At 39.0% G+C, this 20,491-nt stretch overlaps 1 protein-coding gene across 2 annotated transcripts in view; it reads right to left on the bottom strand.

Moving 5' to 3' along the window:
- LOC125227454 (RNA pseudouridylate synthase domain-containing protein 2-like) overlaps positions 1-20,491 on the bottom strand; it is a 337,736-nt gene that overhangs the window by 138,952 nt on the left and 178,293 nt on the right. For both annotated transcript variants that reach the window (XM_048131777.1, XM_048131778.1), the window contains exon 2: positions 13,661-13,918. In XM_048131777.1, coding sequence (XP_047987734.1) covers positions 13,661-13,846 — 186 coding nt within the window. In that variant the 5' untranslated portion in view covers positions 13,847-13,918. The remainder of the gene's footprint in view (positions 1-13,660; positions 13,919-20,491) is intronic.

Raw genomic sequence — 20,491 nt, 5'->3', positions numbered from 1 at the left:
GAAAGTGTCGTGGATAAAATGTCATGTAAGTTGGTATTCTCGTCCTAGCTACAGTAGGAGCGAGTTCCACATACCACCCCCCCACTGGGATTGCAATGGGAAAAAAATAAATAGATATTATGTAAAGTTATAAGAATTATCATTCGCACTACCCTTTATTTTTGAAATTTGCCTAATGCTCTAAATTATACAGAGCAAAAAAACACAAAGAAGCAATTATAAAAAAGGTACAATATACCTTCTTGTACCGTTAGAACACTAAGTTGTGAATCTAAATGCTGAATCCCAGGAATTCCCGGTAATGATTATACCCGCCATGTTGAATGTTTAAATAGAAGACGATAATCTACCTACTCAGATTATCTTTAGATAATAGCCTTATTACTTTAATAAAGCTATCAGTCTATAATGAGATACCGATTATACATAAATGCATCAATCAATCTTGACGAGCCCACGCACATTCCACAACTACTTTACTATTTAATTTAGAATGTGTAAAATACCTGCTAGCTCTCCAATGTCATTGATGTACAAAGGCGATCGCATTTAGTAGGTATAATGCTACCCTTTTATTTATTTTATGCAGGATTTTTTTCTTAAATTTCTATTTAGAACCATTTAAAAGCTTCTATTGATCTTATTAACTTCGTAAAACGTCATGTTTTAGTAAAAGTAACAAAAAGATACCCAAATATACCCCCATCTTAATGAATCATAACCACTATTATAACTAGCACCACACCCCACCACAAGGGCAGAATCTACTTACTCTGAAATGGTTTCCATGTATTCTGAAGGCATGCTGGTTTTCGCATCACGGTATATTGCATCGCATGCCCGCACGAAATGAACCTCCGTTTCGTAGAATATATCAACACCTATGGAATTGGGTTTTTTAAATTACTTGTTAGTGTGTTTAGGAGAATTTAGATTAAAAAGTCCATAAGGTATATTCCTGTATGTAATGAAATAGAAGGCGAAAAACACTCCTTAGAGAATGAAACGAAACTATTACTGTACAAGTACACAGTGATGAACAATCATGTTGAAGAATTTCACTTATATAGTTTTGTTGTCGCAACGCAATTGTTATCTTGGCTGTGCCGGCAGAATCCAACGCAATATAATTATTCTTTTTTTATGAAAAATGCCAATCGGTCTATTCAAAATCATATGATTACTTACATAGTGTAAAACTTTGACGTTATTTTCGAAATCCTGATCAAGATCCACTCAGCTACCAATTTATGGCCAACTTTAAATATTGACATCCTAAAAACATATTGCATCTCCCTTGTAATTTTATGCCAATATACTAGCAAGAGCTAGGCGTAAAAATATACTATATATCTTTCATATATATGGCGTTTCCAAGAAAAAGGTACCACTTGGTGTTTAAGCAGTAGGACGGCTGTAACAGGTGATTCGTATAAAGATACTCGTACCTATGAAATGAGAAACTAATTTCGTCACCATGGTAAGCGACAATGTGGTAGTACCTTGTACTTAAGCCGCAACATTATAATACCATTCTAAAGATAATGTAGTTCAAGTTACCCTTCTAGTTTACATAGTTAAACCGGTACAGTAATTTGACTCCAGGGTAATTTAGCATGTTAATAAATGTGGGCATAAATGCAGACCTCCGCGATTGACATTCAGGAGATGTCCCCTAGGGACCTCAGGTATAGACTCGGGATAAGATATCGATAGGGTTTATCGATTGAGATTGACTTGCGAATTGCGAATAGATTATTTACAACTTGAACACTTTCTGTACACAATCAAACACTAACTAGCTAACTACACGTTTCTTTTAGGCTCTCTTATATGGTATCCCGTATATAAGGTAATTAATTTTTATGGTAAATAGTTACGGTGATAATGGTGATTAATTTTCAATATTTCAAACGACAGACCAATACGAAAATTTTTTTAGTACTACGTCTGGCAATTAAGTTTCAAGTATACGGTCCGCCTTGTCAAAGCGGTCACCCCTAGGACTCCTGCATCAAACAGTGGCAAAATGCCGGGATAACGCATTAGAAATGATGATGATACTTCAAACGATAGTCAACAATACTGGATCGGAATAAGGGCCGGTTGCATCAACCTGTCACCGTTAAAGCGTTCGTAAAATTTTAGTTTATGGACGTCTGCTGCGTAACGATCATATTATGTCTGTCAAATGTGGTTAATGCAACTGGCTCTAAGTCAATGTCAAAAACGACTTTTGTTGAAAATGTGTCTTTTGACACAACAGATCTGTTCCAAACCTTTCCTAGAATATGAAAATCTTTGACTTATAATTAAGAGCATTGTAAGCGCTAAAAACTAGGAAATTAAGTAATTGTAAGCATGTGTGGTCCAACAGGCTAGGCAGTGTACATCTAAATTAGCCAGGCTACATCGACCTTGGAGCTATACATTAATCGCCACAAATCGACACAAAACACGCATATTAACTATAGTCCATCGATTACGATAGCGTAACGTAGTTAATCTGATGACACGGCGACTATTAAACGCCTTACACGGGACACAAATTATGGGGTAGTCTAAGTTATAACATGCAGCGGATTACACCCGCCCGGTCTGGACATGAACGATAGCGGAAGCGAATAGAAGGAATGGTCTTATCGCTTTACTCATTCCTAAGATTAATAATGGAAATGTGGTGAAATAAATTATTATATTCGTGAATAGCGAGTTTGACTTTACGAATTCCACGATGCTTTCCCTTGCTGGAATTTTAGGATATCACCTACTGCGCCAAACTGGTGTCATATATATAGTGTCTTGTTATTCTTAGTGAATAACTGTTTCCGTATGTGTCGTCACAAGATACGAGAGGGTGCTCACGCTATCTAATGATTACAGTGACCCTGGCGACACCTATGGCGGAGATGGAATTCGTTGGTGGTTTTAGACGGTACTGTAGTCCTAAATTGCTTAGTCCGTCATCGCCACTACTTCCGCCGGACCGGGTGGCATGTTTAAAAGCATTTCCCCAACGTTAAAAAAATATACAAGCGGTAAAAAATAAAATGATGTACATATAATACTGTATCCTATCTATATCTAATCTATCTTCATCCACTGGTAGATGGTGAAAATGTATAAAAAAAATTATTTACCGAATTACCGTATTAAGACTCACTGGTGTATTAATAATTATTACTACTTATTCATAAACGTTCAAAGTTATCACAAAGATAAAGTTCACGTATTTTGATATAAGCCAACTTTATCGTCTTGGTATTTAAATGAATAAGGCGAAACCACTACATAAAGACGAAACGCAATAAACATAAGCATATAAAGTACATAAAGAATAGCCATTTGTACCGCATAGGCGAAGATAATCTGACGACACGTCAGACAGTATTTAACGCCTTACACGATACATCCAGACGATTATGGTGTGGTACAAACTATAAGAAACGGAGAGAACTACCTATGGTACATACAATTTTGTATAATAAGAGTTTTGAATGATTCACGGTTATTTTCATTAGACTTATATTGACCGGGATATAGACCGTGATTACCTTTTTGATTTTTGTCGAGCTCCCGATATTTCGACGCAGTTGCATGCATCATGATCACGGAAAACTGACGAAGGCGGGTGGATGTTAAAATTGTTAAAGTTGCATAGACATAATTTTGTATAATGTTTATTTTGGAGAAAGGTATTAAAAGGCATCTACTCATAAGAAATATTATGTCAGATCTCGCATCTTTTTTTGTAAATAAAAAATTGGCCAAGTGCGAGTCGGGCTCGCGCACAAAAGGTTCCGTAGCAGCAAATATAATAAACTTAATATAATAAACTTATACAGTTAAATCAACCTATCTCAAAAACTATAAGAGATACTTTGATCAAACCAAAAATCGTTGAAAGAGTTAATTAGCATGCATCACCTCTATTTTTTTTAGAATTTTATACCCCGTAGTTATAAAAATAGAGGGGGGGGGGACATACTGACGGACAGACGGACAGACGGACAGACGGACAGACGGACATGACGAAACTATAAGGGTTCCGTTTTTGCCATTTTGGCTACGGAACCCTAAAAATTAGGCCTAGGCGCTTTTATGGTTGACTGGCCGGAAAAGGCACATCAGAGGGAGTTGTGGAAATCAAGGGGAGAGGCCTTTGCCCAGCAGTGGAACACTATAACGGGCTAATTAAAAAAAAAAGAAATTAGAAAAAAGAGGCCATTTCCCAGCAGGATAAAGGACCTTCCCTAGTTTTACATAATTTCCGATTGTGTGCCTCTTTCGGCTAATGCGTTAAATCATCTTGAGGTTTCCTGGCTCTACCCCTTTGGCTTTTCCTTCGGCACCTAGGTTGGTTCTTATGTTATAGGAAATAATGTATCGCTGTTTCATCTGACTTGCACCACACAATCTGAACTACAAGTTAAACTAGTCCTACAGACGTTTAATGACTAACACGACTAGAAAAATAGTGAAAAATAACCGGGCTACATAAAACGGCGACCGCTATAAACATCAGCGAGATGCAAGATTGCATCGCTAATTACTGAGAAATGCTAATTCTTTTATTACTAAGCTAGCTAATGCCCGCTACTTTGTTCTCCTAGCTTCTGCTGTGTTATTTTTTTCAAGCTAATCTTGTCACTAAAAACCGGCCAAGAGTGTGTCGGGCCACGCTCAGTGTAGGGTTCCGTAGCTTCTCGTATTTTTTTCAAAAACTGTTACACCTATCAAGTTCAAAATAATTTTCCTAGAAAGTCTTTATAAAGTTCTACTTTTCTGATTTTTTTTCATATTTTTTAAACTTATGGTTCAAAAGTTAGAGGGGGTGGGGACACATTTTCAAATAGTAAGCTAGTAGTAGTATTTTGTCAAATAGTAAGCTAGGAATTAGTTCTGTAGACCTAAGTTATATTCTAATAGTTCTTATTTTTTTTGTGTCATGATATTTTTATGCAATAAAGTTTTTATCTATCTATGATCTATCTAATTTTTTTTACTATTGGAGCGATTATTTCCGAAAATATTAATAATATCAAAAATGATTTTAGTAAACCCTATTCATCCATTTTTAAATACATATCGTCACTACTTTTAAAAAAACTTGTATCTTCGTCTGTCAATGAAAAGAAAATTGTAGTAAGTATGTATGGAATGTATATAGACTTACTGCGTTTTAACTTTGAGGAGCAGCGTGAGATACGAGATTTTTTGAAAGTAGTGACGATATTCAACAATACCTATATAATAAGTTATGGTTGAAATTAAAAAAAAATCACTCCCCACTTTACGTGTAGGGGGTACCCTAAAAAACAGTTTTAACACATTTTTTAACATTTTTTCATAATCATGATTTTTTATTTCGAAGCACCTGCTCTTTTTGATTATGTTTTCGTTATTTCCGCTACCCAACGGTTGTTTGTTAGAGATCGCTCTTTAGTGATAAGACCGCCTGTTGTCTGCCTCTATTTATAATCATTTGTTTTGTCTCCACTGTATCTTTTGCTGAGGTGTGCCAGTAAAGATTATTCGTATCTATCTAATCTATCTAAAAGCTTTTTTTCCAAAATAATTTAATGTTTTTCCTACTCAGAATCAGAAATATATTTTTGTTATCTCTTCTAAAACTGCCCTGTAACAAATCTTCATATTGTTACCCTGATAAAAATAGTGTTAACAATATGAAGCATTTAGATGCACGAAAGTTGATAATGTTCACAATCACAAAATGTTCATTGCACAGACAGTCAGACACTTTTCTTACGATTTTATCACATAAATTCAAAAGGTAAATAAACAAGACGCAATTAAATAGCGGCTTGTTTGAAATAATTAAGGAGACGGAAAGTCGAGGTACTTCTGAGATAATTCACTTGTCGCCTTGTCGACATGATTATTATGAACATTGTTCAAATGTTTCAGTAATTATGGGCGCGCCTTTGTTTATTTAAGCTTACTATGAGTGAAATGCAAGTCTTAAAAAGTTGGAAGCTATAAATTACCTCTGTGTTCTGTTTGTGGTAGTACTATCAAAAAATAAATTAAAAGGATTCAAAATTTAAATCTACCCCGAAAGGCTTCTGTAGTATTTAAGCCACTTATCCGTGCAAAGATTTCATGTGGCCTCAAAGACAGGCCGCTCAATGACATATCCGCTTGATTTTGTATTGGTTGGTTAACCAAACTCCCGGCGGTATTGAACCCTTAAGTCTAAGGAGGGACTTCGCCTCCTATGTGTGTTCTATCGCCTGTACAATGGTTTGTGTTCTGAAGAACTGTTTGACATGATGCCAACGGCCACTTTTCATCATCGCACCGCTCGCCATCGACAGGGCGCTCATCCACACACCTTACAACCTAAATGGTCGCGCAACGTGCGGTTTCAGAGGAATTTCCTCCCACGAACGCTCCGGCTGTGGAATGAGCTCCCTGTCGAGGTATTCCCGATGAACTACAGTATGGGGTTCTTCAAAAAAGGAGTGTACAAGTTTCTAATGGGTCGGCAACGCGCGCGTGACACCCCTTGAGTTGCAGGCGTCCATAGGTTACGGTGACCGCTTTCCATCAGGCGGGCCGTATACCTGTTTGCCACCGACGTGGTATAAAAAAAATACCGACAATGTTGTAGCTACCCGGAAACGTTCCGATATCGGATGTAGGACCGATATCCCATACATCGAAGCCGCCATCTTTGATTTTTGCCTTTGAAATCCTTCCGTTTTCACATTATCCGATCCGATATCGGAATATCGGATCGGATAATGTGAAAACGCACTTACACTGTCACTCTTACCACGAGTAAAATAAAATATGTTAAATTTACCCCATCTGACCTTAAATTATATCAGAGATGGGTTAATTTTTTAACGTTTCATTTTCACTTTAATAAAATGAATTCACATCATTGCTTGCCCTTATCACAATTATTTAAGGTCGGCGCAGCGTCTTTTTCTTCCACACCTCTCTATCGGATGTCATCTCATCATTCACTTGCATTTGTTTCATATCATCTCTCACTCTCACACAGTCTATCCACTTCTCCTTCTACATTCATTCGAATAATACTTTTCTCGTAACAAAAATGAGTTCAAATATAATCCCCTTATTTTTATGAATATTATAAATATGGGAAAGTGTGTGTGTCTGTTTGTTTGTCCGTCTTTCACGGCAAAACGGAGCGACGAATTGACGTGATTTCTTAATTTCTTCTGGGCGAGCTCACTCCATCGTAGGCCACGTCTTTGCCTTTGGCTAGTCTGTGGCCAAGAGTCAGCCCATTTATAGTAATAAAATAATAATACTTGAAGGGCTGAAAAGTCACATAGGCTACTTTTGTCTCTTCCTAACACGAGCGAAGCCGCGGGCAAAAGCTAGTTCTCTACAAATGTTCTAAACCTGACTAAAAACAATAACACAATAAAAACGCTCAATATGTTTTTTGTGGCATTGACAATATTGACATACTATTTACAGCGCCATAAACACGTTCGACATTGCCCACTGTGCCAAACCAAACATGGCTGCCATGCCAAACATTCTGTTTAGTGAACACTGCTTATCTAAGACAGGTAATTGCAGGTTTAAAAATATAAGGTAGTTTCGACAAGGATATTCGAACACAAAGCTTTATTTGACGTTCATAAGCGCATTGTAATTGTAATATGCCTACTTGGAAAATAAATATTTCATTTCATTTCATTTCAAATCAAAATATTTGTTAAAAATAATTTGACTTGTTCCCATAGTTGCGTAAATTAAAAAAACCGACTATACACCGGTTATATATGTATCAACTCAACACGTGAGTAACCCGCTTAAAATATTTTTTTAATATGTTCGAGTTTCACGGGAGTTTTATAGTTAAAAAAAGGATACTCGTATTTATGAAAATTCTTAACGGCTCAGCCACGACATTGGTCTAAGCGCGTCAGCGTGAGCGGCAGCCATACGTGCGAATGAAACGTCCCATCGCTGTGTCTCGCTCCAACGTATGGCCGCCGCTCACCGCTGTCGCGCTTAGACCAATGTCGTGGCTGAGCCGTTAAGTGTTAGGCTTGAGTGCACGCTCATATTAGGCGTGCAGCAGGGCGGGGAGTGTGGCGTGAATGTCAAACAATTGAAGCTCATGAAAGTGTCCTGACTCCTGAGTCGACGCTGCATACGGTGGACGCACGCTCGCCCGCCGCATACTTACGGTGGACGCAGCGTCCGCTCAGGGTGGCTAGCCGAATGGCACAATCGCTCACGAAACGCTCACGAAACGAAGCGCTAGTAGATATCTATCTCTATCGCGCTTGCGTATTGGCGCGACAGAGCCAGCGGCGTATCGCTTTCGTTTGGCGTCGGAGAAATGCCATTCGGCTACGAGGCCTGGCCTTACACTGAGTATCTAAATACCAGTGACGGCTGGTGGTTCTGCTAGGCAACACCAAAGCAAAAAGAAACCTACCTTAACATTAGGTACTTTACTAGTAATCAATTTTAGGCAAACCGGTGGAATCCGCTAGTACGGACAAGCCGCTGCTGGTATCTATCCTAGAGTTCATAGCACACAAGTATAAAACAAACAATTCTAATGAACACAAGTTAAATTATAATCTATTGAAAATATTTCAATATATATGGTTTTAATTTATTTCGGTTTTAAAACAAACAATATTGCAAATTTACCAGTGGTAAGTTACTGAAGTATTTTAGTACTGTTTCTAAGGTTTATTTATTTATTTAAACACAAGCCATCTTGAGCTTACCGTGGGACTCAGTCAATCTGTGTCAAAATGTCCTATAATATTTATTTATTTATTTTGATACGTTTTATTTTATTGATAGATGATGTGAAAGATAATATGTGTGAGAAAGAATGAAATGAGTGCCAAAATGTTCAAAATAGAGGATAATGGAAGGCAAAGTCAGGTACCTATGTAGTAAAATATAGGTCTCATCAAATTTATATTTTTATCCAACGACTCTCTTTAATTAAATATTATACAGTTCACACACCGTGAAAATACCGGAAAATATAACCATAATCGGTCGCCGTTCCTACGAAACCTCCTATTTTGTGTACACACAGGTCTTCGGGTCTCAATGCTTAGTCGCAGTACGGTCGACGTTTAGTCGCGGCGACCCAAATGGGGACGATTGGTAACAGGCACAAATGGTCACAGAAGTGACAGAAGTGTGCACTACGCGTGCACACATTGTTACCGTTTGGCGACTACTTTCCCAAAATCATTCGTTCATTTCATTCTTTTCAAATGGCGACTGTCAGAGACGTCAAAGTAAAAAAGAAATAAAATCATTTGACATTAAAATGTAATGGCGTAAGAATTTGTTAAAGATAAATATTGTTTGCATTTGTAATATAATGTGGGCTAATTACCATGGCCAATTAAATTGCTCGAGTGATTTCATAAAATAAGTCTAAATTTATCAACGCGCCATCAATTTACCTCAGTTTAACCAGTAATAATATTATCATAGACTAAACTAAATAATTGATTTATCTATGATATTATTGACTACTCGGTGTTTGCGTGTTATGTATATTGATTGGTGAAGTTTTAGTGCTCTGGTGCATATACTATACTGAAATAATAAAAATAATGCCCAGAAAACCAATAAAGTTGTTAAAATATGGATTAAGACGGTAATATTCCATGTAAAAAACAGTCGCCAAACGGTCACCAAACGGTCAACAAACGGTCGCAAAATGGTCGCAGCGTACACGCGTGACCGAAAGCAGAATGGCTTCTTGTATTCATTTTTTTCAGGTATCCTCAAACTTTATAAACAATTAAATATGCCGTCGTACTCAGTTGCCCTCACTAAAGAAGATTAAAAAAAAATTGTAACGTGCGTACCGAGCTGCTGGGTTGTAAAGGATCGGGGATCATATTATTATGGTCTTCTATAGAGCAACTAGTATTGTGCGGCATTTCACAATTGACACTTGTTGAAGTAGTCTTCATTAATATTACTATCAACATTCATTTCAGCGATCTGTACTTCTTTTGTCAAGATTTTTGTATAGATAAGTGTCTACAAATTTGTAATGTTAAAGAGACATAAATAAAACGTAGTAGAGTAAATAATGTGTTTTTTTTGTAACCCAAACAAAATACTTGTAGATACGAGTGCGGAAAAGAGGAAAATCGATACGAGTAGCAATAAATTAATACACGAACGAAGGGAGTGTTTTAAATCGACACGAGTTGTGAATGTCCTTTTCGCACGTGTATCGTACGACGATTTTCAGTACCTAAATCTAAGCTAAGAGTTTCGACCAGACAAGAAATGAATCATTGCTTGATTTGCTCGCACTACTGCGTTAAAAAAAGCAGCATCTGTACTGAAAAAAACTATCATTGCGCAACAGAAATTCTATTAATATCACAGTAAATACTCTATTTCATTTGATTCCTACTTTTATTGTGTAAAGCAACACTACACTTCATTTTTATCAATAAGAATTAAAAATTATATATTTAATACATTAAGTAACTATAAAGTGCTTATCTATTTGTATTATCATTCTGCACTTTTCTTAACTTTCCCACATTTCTATAAAATGTCGAAGAGTGCTTAAATGGTCGTCGTCGTTTATTATTATTTAATTCGCTCATATTTAAATGATTCAAAGCAACCAGTCCACAACTTCACAAGACAGTTTGAGAAACCTTCGTATTTCAGATTGTCATTTGCGGATACAGTGGTTTAGGAGCAGTTCGCTAATCAGACCTACACATGTGTGTACAAATTCTGTCAATGTCACTGTCAGAAACCGTTCTGACAGTGACAATGACAGCCACAAATTCGTCCACATGTTGTTACCGTTATGTGTGCAAACGTCGACTAATAAAGTGTCGTTAAAAGTCATTCTGACAGTGACATTGACAGCCACAAATTCGTACACATTTTGTTACCGTAACGAGTGCACACGACGACTACATTTTGTTATTGTATCAATACGGTCGCATTGTTTGCACGCCGTTACCACGCGTTATGTCACATTTGACAGTTAGTTACTGATTTGAAGATTTTGCGACTGAAATGGTTGTATGGGCTGTGAGATCCTGTTACAAGGAAATAACGCGTACTGAATTTTGATTTAGTCTGATTAAATAGAGTAAAAGATAAATTAAGGACAAATTACCTTCGTTAGAAAAAAACGATCCAGATTAGAGAAGGTATTCGGCCATTTTGCCGATTATTAGTTATTCTTTCGAATTCGGCAAAAATACCGAGTGATAAATGTATTTCATCGTGAAATAAAACAAATCAATTATAATTACCACAATTTTCGATATTTAATTTCAAAATTATTCACGAAATTTTGAAATGTGAAGACCCTTTTGACTGCTTGAAGAATTCAAAATACATAAGTAGTTGATTTATATATGAATTTTATTTATTTACAGCTTTAATAGTTTGGTGCAACAAAAGTAAAATTTTAGCAAACGTAATGTAATGTGTTGTTGGATAACGATTTTCATAATAAATAAAACTTAGGTATTTAAAATAATATACCTATATGAATATCACGCCAAATACTCGATATTCGGACAAAAAAAGCTGAACATGCTGTATTCGGGATTCATATAGAAGCCGCCGAAAATTGGGTAGCTAATTAGCTATACTAGCTATTCGGCTGAAGGAGGAGGCCGAATATCTGATATTCGGTAAGAATCAGTATCCAGGGACTTCGGGGCATCTCTAGTCCCGTATCTAAGTTTACAGGCAACACGCGTAAATGGAACACATAATGAACCTTAATTCTGCTGTCTGTCGCACTAATTGTGTCAAATTCGTTTGCGAAGTGTAATTACGTGGACGTAATTTTATTGGGGATTTGTTAGCTAGACGGTGATAATTTTAGTTTTAGAAAATTTAACAATATTTTATGTAATTAAATGTAAAGTTAATTTTATTAATTAAAATGCTTTGTTTAAGGCATAATAACTTCTTTCTGTTCAACGATTATTCATTTATATTAAATCCACCACACCAACCGGTAAAAGCTCTATTGATATAGGTACTTCAAAACGGATGAGAAAGTTGTTTTTGTTTAATATTTTACATTTTCCCATGCATTGACATCCTCCCAACGCTCAAAATTACACTTTCTGGACCTCTCGATTAAATTTTAAAAGCAATATTAGAAATGCCACTTGAAGCATCAGGTCAAAAACGGATCTTTATTAAAATTATACTCTGGCAGCTAGATTTATTTTGAGAGTTCCCCTTGTTTCATTCTGTGGCCTGGATAACACTGCCTGCTAAGCCTCTGGCTTAACAGGCAGGATAGAGTCATTATGCACACACTGGTAGTCAAAATAATTGTTGGTACTAAAATCAAGGGCTATGCTCGGCGTCTCTCTGCGGGAGCGAATCAGAAATGAGGTTATCTGACAGAGAACCAAAGTGATCGACATAGCCCACCGTATTAGGAAGCTGAAGTGGCAGTGGGCTGGCCATATTAGCCGTAGAACCGACAACCGTTGGGGGTAAACGAGTTCTTGAGTGGAGACCGTGTCTCGGCAAGCGCAGTGTAGGACGCCCTCAGGCAAGGTGGAGCGACGATTTGCGCAGGATGGCTGGCAGGAGCTGGATGCGAGCAGCCGAAGATCAGAAACGGTGGCGTCAAATTGGGGAGGCCTATGTCCAGCAGTGGACTGCGATAGGCTGATGATGATGATGGTGATGATGATGATGATGATGGTGATGATGATGATGATGATGGTGATGATGATGATGATGATGATGATGGTGATGACTAAAATGATTGTTGGTACGAATGGTACCTTTCTCTGGGGCTGGTTGGGGGGCAGCGGCGGCGGCGCGATGAGCCGCAGCGGCGGCGGCTGCGGCGGCAGCGCGGCCAACAGCAGCGGCACCACGCCGCCCATCGGCAGCGCCACGGCGTACTGCTTCATGCCTGAGCCCGTGCTGCCCGTGCCGGCTGTTGTGCCATGGCGACTACTGACACATGCTTCAGTAGTGTGTTAGGTCAGGTTAGAACCTGTACCCCCCCTAGGGTGCCGACCTTGCCGTGGTGGGGGGCTGGGGTTAGTAACCGTGGACTGGTCACCCACGGAGAAGCTAAGAGGTTCCCAGGGCCGGCCGGTTTGGGGAGCTGGCTGGCCCGAGGTGGTCGCTCTAAGTGGGCTTGTAAAGCCCACTTAAGACGCGTCTGGGAGGACTGCGGTGGGAGGGAAGATCCGGCAGTATGGGATGCCGCTCTGTGCCCTCCCACGGTAGCCGAGGTGGGGCTGCAAGGGAAGAGGAGTGCCGGTATTACGGTGCGCCGTTCTCCCTATCCTTTGCGGCCGACTTGGTTAGCGGTGGAACCAAAGACCATTTCCACTGCTGGGCGCCGGAACATTCTGGCGCCCATGACCTCTTTGTGGCGGACTCGAGGGGGGGGGGCGGACATGAGAGCGCACTGCAGTATAGTTCTATTTCTGTCTCTCTAACCTGTATGCGCATACAGTGTCATATGCGCTTCGCGCGAAGCGCATATGACACTGAGAACGCATTGCACTAGCTATCTCTGCCATGTAACACAGAATAAGACCTGGATTCTCTGTCGTGTGAAGCATCCATGTTTTAAAACGCGACACGTATCAGTATATTCGGTGTAAATAGTAGGTACCTTTCTCTGGGGCTGGTTGGGCGGCAGCGGCGGCGGCGCAATGAGCCGCAGCGGCGGCGGCTGCGGCGGCAGCGCGGCCAGCAGCGGCGGCACCAGCGGTACCACGCCGCCCATCGGCAGCGCCACGGCGTACTGCTTCATGCCCATGCCCATGCTCCATGGGAGGAACCACCCGCCGGCTTGCATGCCGCCGTACCACGCCAGCGTTCACCGGTGCATATGACACGGGGGGGTTGAAGGCATTAGTTGCACTGTTACCTGTAGACAAAAAGGGTTACATTAGTTATTGTCATTATAGTTATACAGTTAACTCATAACTCATAAAAGATATGGCATATAGTAGACTATCGACACTCATCCATACTAATATTATAAATGGGAAAGTGCGTGTGTTTGTTTGTCCGTCTTTCACGGAAAAACGAAGCGACAAATAGACGAGATTTTTTAAGTGGAGATAGTTTAAGGGATGGAGAGTGACCTAGGCTACTTTTTGTCTCTTTCTTATCCCCCACTTCCCTAAAACGGGGAGTGGAAATTTGTGTGGAGCATTCTGTGAAGCCGCGGGCAAAAGCTAGTAATTCATAACTAAGCATTTTTTTAAAAGACTACTTTTTAAACCGAGCTTTTTGGCGGTGTGAATGGTGTGATTTCAAATATAGGAGGTAAGTATTTACATACAACACCTACATGTGTTTATGACATCCGAAATTGTTGCATTTTGACTGGGGAAAAGTGTTTAATATTTCAAAATATTCCTAAAAAAAAAACATTTTGAATTCGCAAAAATTTGAATTCCATAAATTTTCCAACTTCTATTGGTGATGTGAGAGATACGGCTATGAATAAGTATACCAACATCAATTTTACTGTGAATAAGATCTAGAAAAGATCCTATGTAAATGTTGACTTGATAAACGCCCTAACCCGTTTCGATATAAAATACATAAAACGCAATGAGAAGATGAAAGGGGAAAGCAGAAATAGTCGTCCTAATCCAATAACGTGATAGAGCACAGACCTTCCCCAACGTTAACCAATGTGGCCACGATAAATATTCTTACGTAAAATACTTCAGACACTTTAAATATTATATTAGCATTGGACAGTTTGACTATAAAAATAAATACGGTTGCGTAACCTACTATCGGATCATCAATCTATCCAGAAATAACGCCTTAACAGCGTCGGAATCTCTGACTGACAGTCCGTGGGTGACATGACACGAGCGGAAAGCGTGAAGCGTAAGATATTTATAGTATAAACTACATTCCATATTAGATTACATTCGTATTTTTGTGTGAGATGTTCTCTCTTCTTCTGTAATGTCTTATCTAAAAAATACATACCGACGACCGGTCTGGCCTAGCGAATAGTGACCCTGCCTGCTAAGCCGCACTCCAGGGTTCAAATCCTGGTAAGGGCATTTATTTGAGTGATGATCACAGATATTTGTTCCTGAGTCGTGGATGTTTTCTATGTATATAAGTATTTTTATATTATTTAAATCGTTGTCTGAGTACCCGCAACATAAGCCTTCCTGAGCTTACCGTGGGACTCAGTCAATCTGTGTAAGAATGTCCTATAATATTTATTATTCATATTTATTGATATTGCACATATACATTACACGTCAGAAACATAAACATTCATTATAACTAAGTAATTCTTATTACTCTAAGAATTAAATTATAAAATTTATAAATGTGTTCTATATAATTTAAATACATTATCGCGCTAAATATTACATTTCAAGGAATTCATTATTTAATTAATTTATTATTTATTTATTTTAAATTGACAGTGTCTAAAGTACCTAAAAAAATTGTGAACCAGCAATGAACACACGCCTTTATTATGGCGTCACAGTGAATATGATATTTTAACAGCTCGACATAACGAAATAATGTCTACAGTTACATATTAAGTCAGTCAGCTAATATAAAGCAAAATATAATATTCGCAACACGATCGCGACCCTTGTCATTGTCACGCGACGTCCCGACTTGAACAGCTTATTCAATTGAAATATAATAAACTTGTCATTTTAAGCTTATAACATAATTATAACATCGAAATAAGATGTCATATAGTAAAGAGAAACACAAATCAAAATATTTGTTTAAAATAATTTGATTTGTTCCCATAGTTGAGAACATATAACATATTAAACAAGCTTCTACGAAATAATAATGTTGTGGTGCATTGGGGTAACTTTAAAAGCAGGGCGATTCTGAAAATGAGTTACAATAAATGAAAATGACTTACTAGAACGACAAAGTTGAGTGATTAGATTACGAGTAACTATTGACAAAGTAAATACATACAAAGTGCGTCTAAAGACCTACAGTGCTAATGCTAGACATCATTCGTCAAAGTATTTTCATATTAAAATCAAAACTTACTTAAATATTATTAGCTCCACATGGTTACTATAAGGTTTTCGGACATTTCTACAAAACAAATAGTGCTTTTACAAATGTACCTATATCTGAGAATCAGTGATCGGGAGCAAAACTTTAACAAAACCTTAGAGCTGATATAAATTTAAAATAAAACCAAGATTATTATTTTCAGATCAGTGTTTTTTATTCTATACCTAAATCCAAGATTACTAATACATTACTAAAAGGATATTAATATTTTCATGGCTGTAAGTACTCTAAAATGTCCACTTAGCAAATTTTGTTAAAGTTTTACTCCCATAGTTCCGATCACTGCTGATAATACTAGGCCAAACAAAGGTCAGCGCTGATCTTCCGACCTCTTAAAAAAAAAGTTCCAAATTCAAATTCGCTAAACTTGGCTCACGCCGACAAGGAGACCCAATCACTATCGCTTGCCGCTTGTGCCTCGAGTCGAAAACCCGTCGATCTTCGAATAGATCAAAGACATTGCAATTTATTGGAGCGTAAAACTGAAAGAAAACACTCGAGGGGTTATTATGTGTCTGTGACCGGTCGAACGGAACCGTGAAATTGAATGTGGCGTTAATTAGCACCGGGTTATATTCGGGTTTTTAGGGTTAGATACCCTTTGTGTGACAACATGTAGATTGTTTTAGACTGAACAGGTGGCTTCTGGGAGTGCTTGCTCAATCGTAGGCCACGTCTTCACCTCGCCTTGGTTAGGCTGCGGCCACACATGAACCCATTAAGACGCTACGGGAGCGAAAATGTTAAAATGGAAAGGAGTCCCCCTTTTAATTTGGGAATTTCAGTTAAATGTACTAGTGTTATTAACTAGATTTATCGAAAAAAAATGTGAATTAAGAACAACTCAGTTAAAAGATATTGCGAAATCTTTAAAATCGTTCCTTTAAAAGCTTCCGCTCTCGAATATTGCCTCCTACAAAACTTATTTAAACGGAACGAAATTTGAGAATCTGAATAACAATGAAATACTCGTAATCTGTGTCGAACCGTTAAGATCGGTAACAATTAGCCAAAAAAATCTAGAGTATCACACCTTTTTAACACGCTTTTATTAGGTCGTCGTGTATGTAACTATGTATGTAATGGAATCTGCGGAGGCTAATTTAACCATCTTCCAGGAGTCGTAGCGTAATGAAAATTGGCAGCTATATGTAGTTCCGATGACAATACAATAATATGGTACTGTTGAGCTGATCTGATGATGGAGTCGGAAGATATGAACTGGAACTACATGATGGAACCTCGTATCATAGCCGTTTTTGGGTTTCTTAGAAAAGTCTTGTAATGAACTTTGACTACAATTAGGTTTCAAGGTCTGATGATGAAGCCGAAAGATATGAACTGGAACTACATGATGGAACATCGTATCATAGCTGTTTTTGGGCTTCTTAGGAAAGTCTTGTAATGAACTTTGACTACAATTAGGTTTCAAGGTCTGATGATGGAGCCGGAAGATATGAGCTGGAACTACATGATGGAACATCGTATCATAGCTGTTTTTGGGCTTCTTAGAAAAGTCTTGTAATGAACTTTGACTACGATTAGGTTTCAAGGTCTGATGATGGAGCCGGAAGATATGAACTGGAACTACATGATAGAACATCGTATCATAGCTGTTTTTGGGCTTCTTAGAAAAGTCTTGTAATGAACTTTGACTACGATTAGAATTCAAGGTCTGATGATGGAGCCGGAAGATATGAAGTGGAACTACATGATGGAACATCGTATCATAGCTGTTTTTGGGCTTCTTAGAAAAGTCTTGTAATGAACTATGACTACGATTAGGTTTCAAGGCCTGATGATGGTGCCGGAAGATAAGAACAGAAAAAAGGGGGGGCTCGAGGGGGAAGCATGAAAGAAAGATCAACGTAGTATTTAAAATAAGTTGGGTTAGCGTTTTCTTGTGACCTTTAAGAGCAAACAAAGGGGGCTCGGGGGCGAAGCCCCCGCATGAAAGAAAGATCAACGTAGTATTTAAGATAAGTTGGGTTAGCGTTTTCTTGTGACATTTAAGAGCAAACAAAGGGGGCTCGGGGGCGAAGCCCCCGCATGAAAGAAAGATCAACGTTGTATTTAAAATAAGTTGGTTTAGGGTTTTCTTGTGATCCTTAAGAGTAAAGAAAAGGGGGGCTCGGGGGCGAAGCCCCCGCATGAAAGAAAGATCAACGTAGTATTTAAGATAAGTTGGGTTAGCGTTTTCTTGTGACCTTTAAGAGCAAACAAAGGGGGCTCGGGGGCGAAGCCCCCGCATAAAAGAAAGATTAACGTAGTATTTAAAATAAGTTGGGTTAGCGTTTTCTTGTGACCTTCCAGAGCAAACAAAGGGGGCTCGGGGGCGAAGCCCCCGCATAAAAGAAAGATCAACGTTGTATTTAAAATAAGTTGGGTTAAGGTTTTCTTGTGATCCTTAAGAGTAAAGAAATGGCCCCCGCATGAAAGAAAGATCAACGTAGTATTTAGAATAAGTTGGGTTAGCGTTTTCTTGTGACCTTTAAGAGCAAACAAAGGGGGGCTCGGGGGCGAAGCCCCCCGCATGAAAGAAAGATCAACGTAGTATTTATAATAAGTTGGGTTAGCGTTTTCTTGTGACCTTTAAGAACAAAAAAAAGGGGGGCTCGGGGGCGAAGCCCCCCGCATGAAAGAAAGATCAACGTAGTAGTTAAGATAAGTTGGGTTAGCGTTTTCTTGTGACCTTTAAGAGCAAACAAAGGGGGGCTCGGGGGCGAAGCCCCCGCATGAAAAAGTAAGATCAACATTGTATTTAGAATAAGTTGGGTTAGCGTTTTCTTGTGACCTTTAAGAGCAAACAAAGGGGGCTCGGGGGCGAAGCCCCCGCATGAAAGAAAGATCAACGTAGTATTTAAGATAAGTTGGGTTAGCGTTTTCTTGTGACATTTAAGAGCAAACAAAGGGGGGCTCGGGGGCGAAGCCCCCGCATGAAAGAAAGATCAACGTTGTATTTAAAATAAGTTGGTTTAGGGTTTTCTTGTGATCCTTAAGAGTAAAGAAAAGGGGGGCTCGGGGGCGAAGCCCCCCGCATGAAAGAAAGATCAACGTAGTATTTAAGATAAGTTGGGTTAGCGTTTTCTTGTGACCTTTAAGAGTAAACAAAGGGGGGCTCGGGGGGCGAAGCCCCCCGCATAAAAGAAAGATTAACGTAGTATTTAAAATAAGTTGGGTTAGCGTTTTCTTGTGACCTTCCAGAGCAAACAAAGGGGGGCTCGGGGGCGAAGCCCCATCATAAAAGAAAGATCAACGTTGTATTTAAAATAAGTTGGGTTAAGGTTTTCTTGTGATCCTTAAGAGTAAAGAAATGGCCCCCGCATGAAAGAAAGATCAACGTAGTATTTAGAATAAGTTGGGTTAGCGTTTTCTTGTGACCTTTAAGAGCAAACAAAGGGGGGCTCGGGGGCGAAGCCCCCCGCATGAAAGAAAGATCAACGTAGTATTTATAATAAGTTGGGTTAGCGTTTTCTTGTGACCTTTAAGAGCAAACAAAGGGGGGCTCGGGGGGCAAGGCCCCCGCATGAAAGAAAGATCAACGTAGTAATTAAGATAAGTTGGGTTAGCGTTTTCTTGTGACCTTTAAGAGCAAACAAAGGGGGGCTCGGGGGCGAAGCCCCCCGCATGAAAGAAAGATCAACATTGTATTTAGAATAAGTTGGGTTAGCGTTTTCTTGTGACCTTTAAGAGCAAACAAAGGGGGGCTCGGGGGCGAAGCCCCCGCATGAAAGAAAGATCAACGTAGTATTTAAGATAAGTTGGGTTAGCGTTTTCTTGTGACCTTTAAGAGCAAACAAAGGGGGGCTCGGGGTCGAAGCCCCCCGCATGAAAGAAAGATCAACATTGTATTTAGAATAAGTTGGGTTAGCGTTTTCTTGTGACCTTTAAGAGCAAACAAAGGGGGGCTCGGGGGCGAAGCCCCCGCATGAAAGAAAGATCAACGTAGTATTTAAGATAAGTTGGGTTAGCGTTTTCTTGTGACATTTAAGAGCAAACAAAGGGGGCTTGGGGGCGAAGCCCCCGCATGAAAGAAAGATCAACGTTGTATTTAAAATAAGTTGGTTTAGGGTTTTCTTGTGATCCTTAAGAGTAAAGAAAAGGGGGCTCGGGGGCGAAGCCCCCGCATGAAAGAAAGATCAACGTAGTATTTAAGATAAGTTGGGTTAGCGTTTTCTTGTGACATTTAAGAGCAAACAAAGGGGGCTCGGGGGCGAAGCCCCCGCATGAAAGAAAGATCAACGTTGTATTTAAAATAAGTTGGTTTAGGGTTTTCTTGTGATCCTTAAGAGTAAAGAAAAGGGGGCTCGGGGGCGAAGCCCCCGCATGAAAGAAAGATCAACGTAGTATTTAAGATAAGTTGGGTTAGCGTTTTCTTGTGACATTTAAGAGCAAACAA

Source organism: Leguminivora glycinivorella, chromosome 6 (assembly GCF_023078275.1).
Source record: "Leguminivora glycinivorella isolate SPB_JAAS2020 chromosome 6, LegGlyc_1.1, whole genome shotgun sequence".
Taxonomy (NCBI): domain Eukaryota; kingdom Metazoa; phylum Arthropoda; class Insecta; order Lepidoptera; family Tortricidae; genus Leguminivora; species Leguminivora glycinivorella.
Note: the sequence above shows the minus strand (reverse complement) of the source record. Positions and strands in the feature narration are given on the sequence as shown.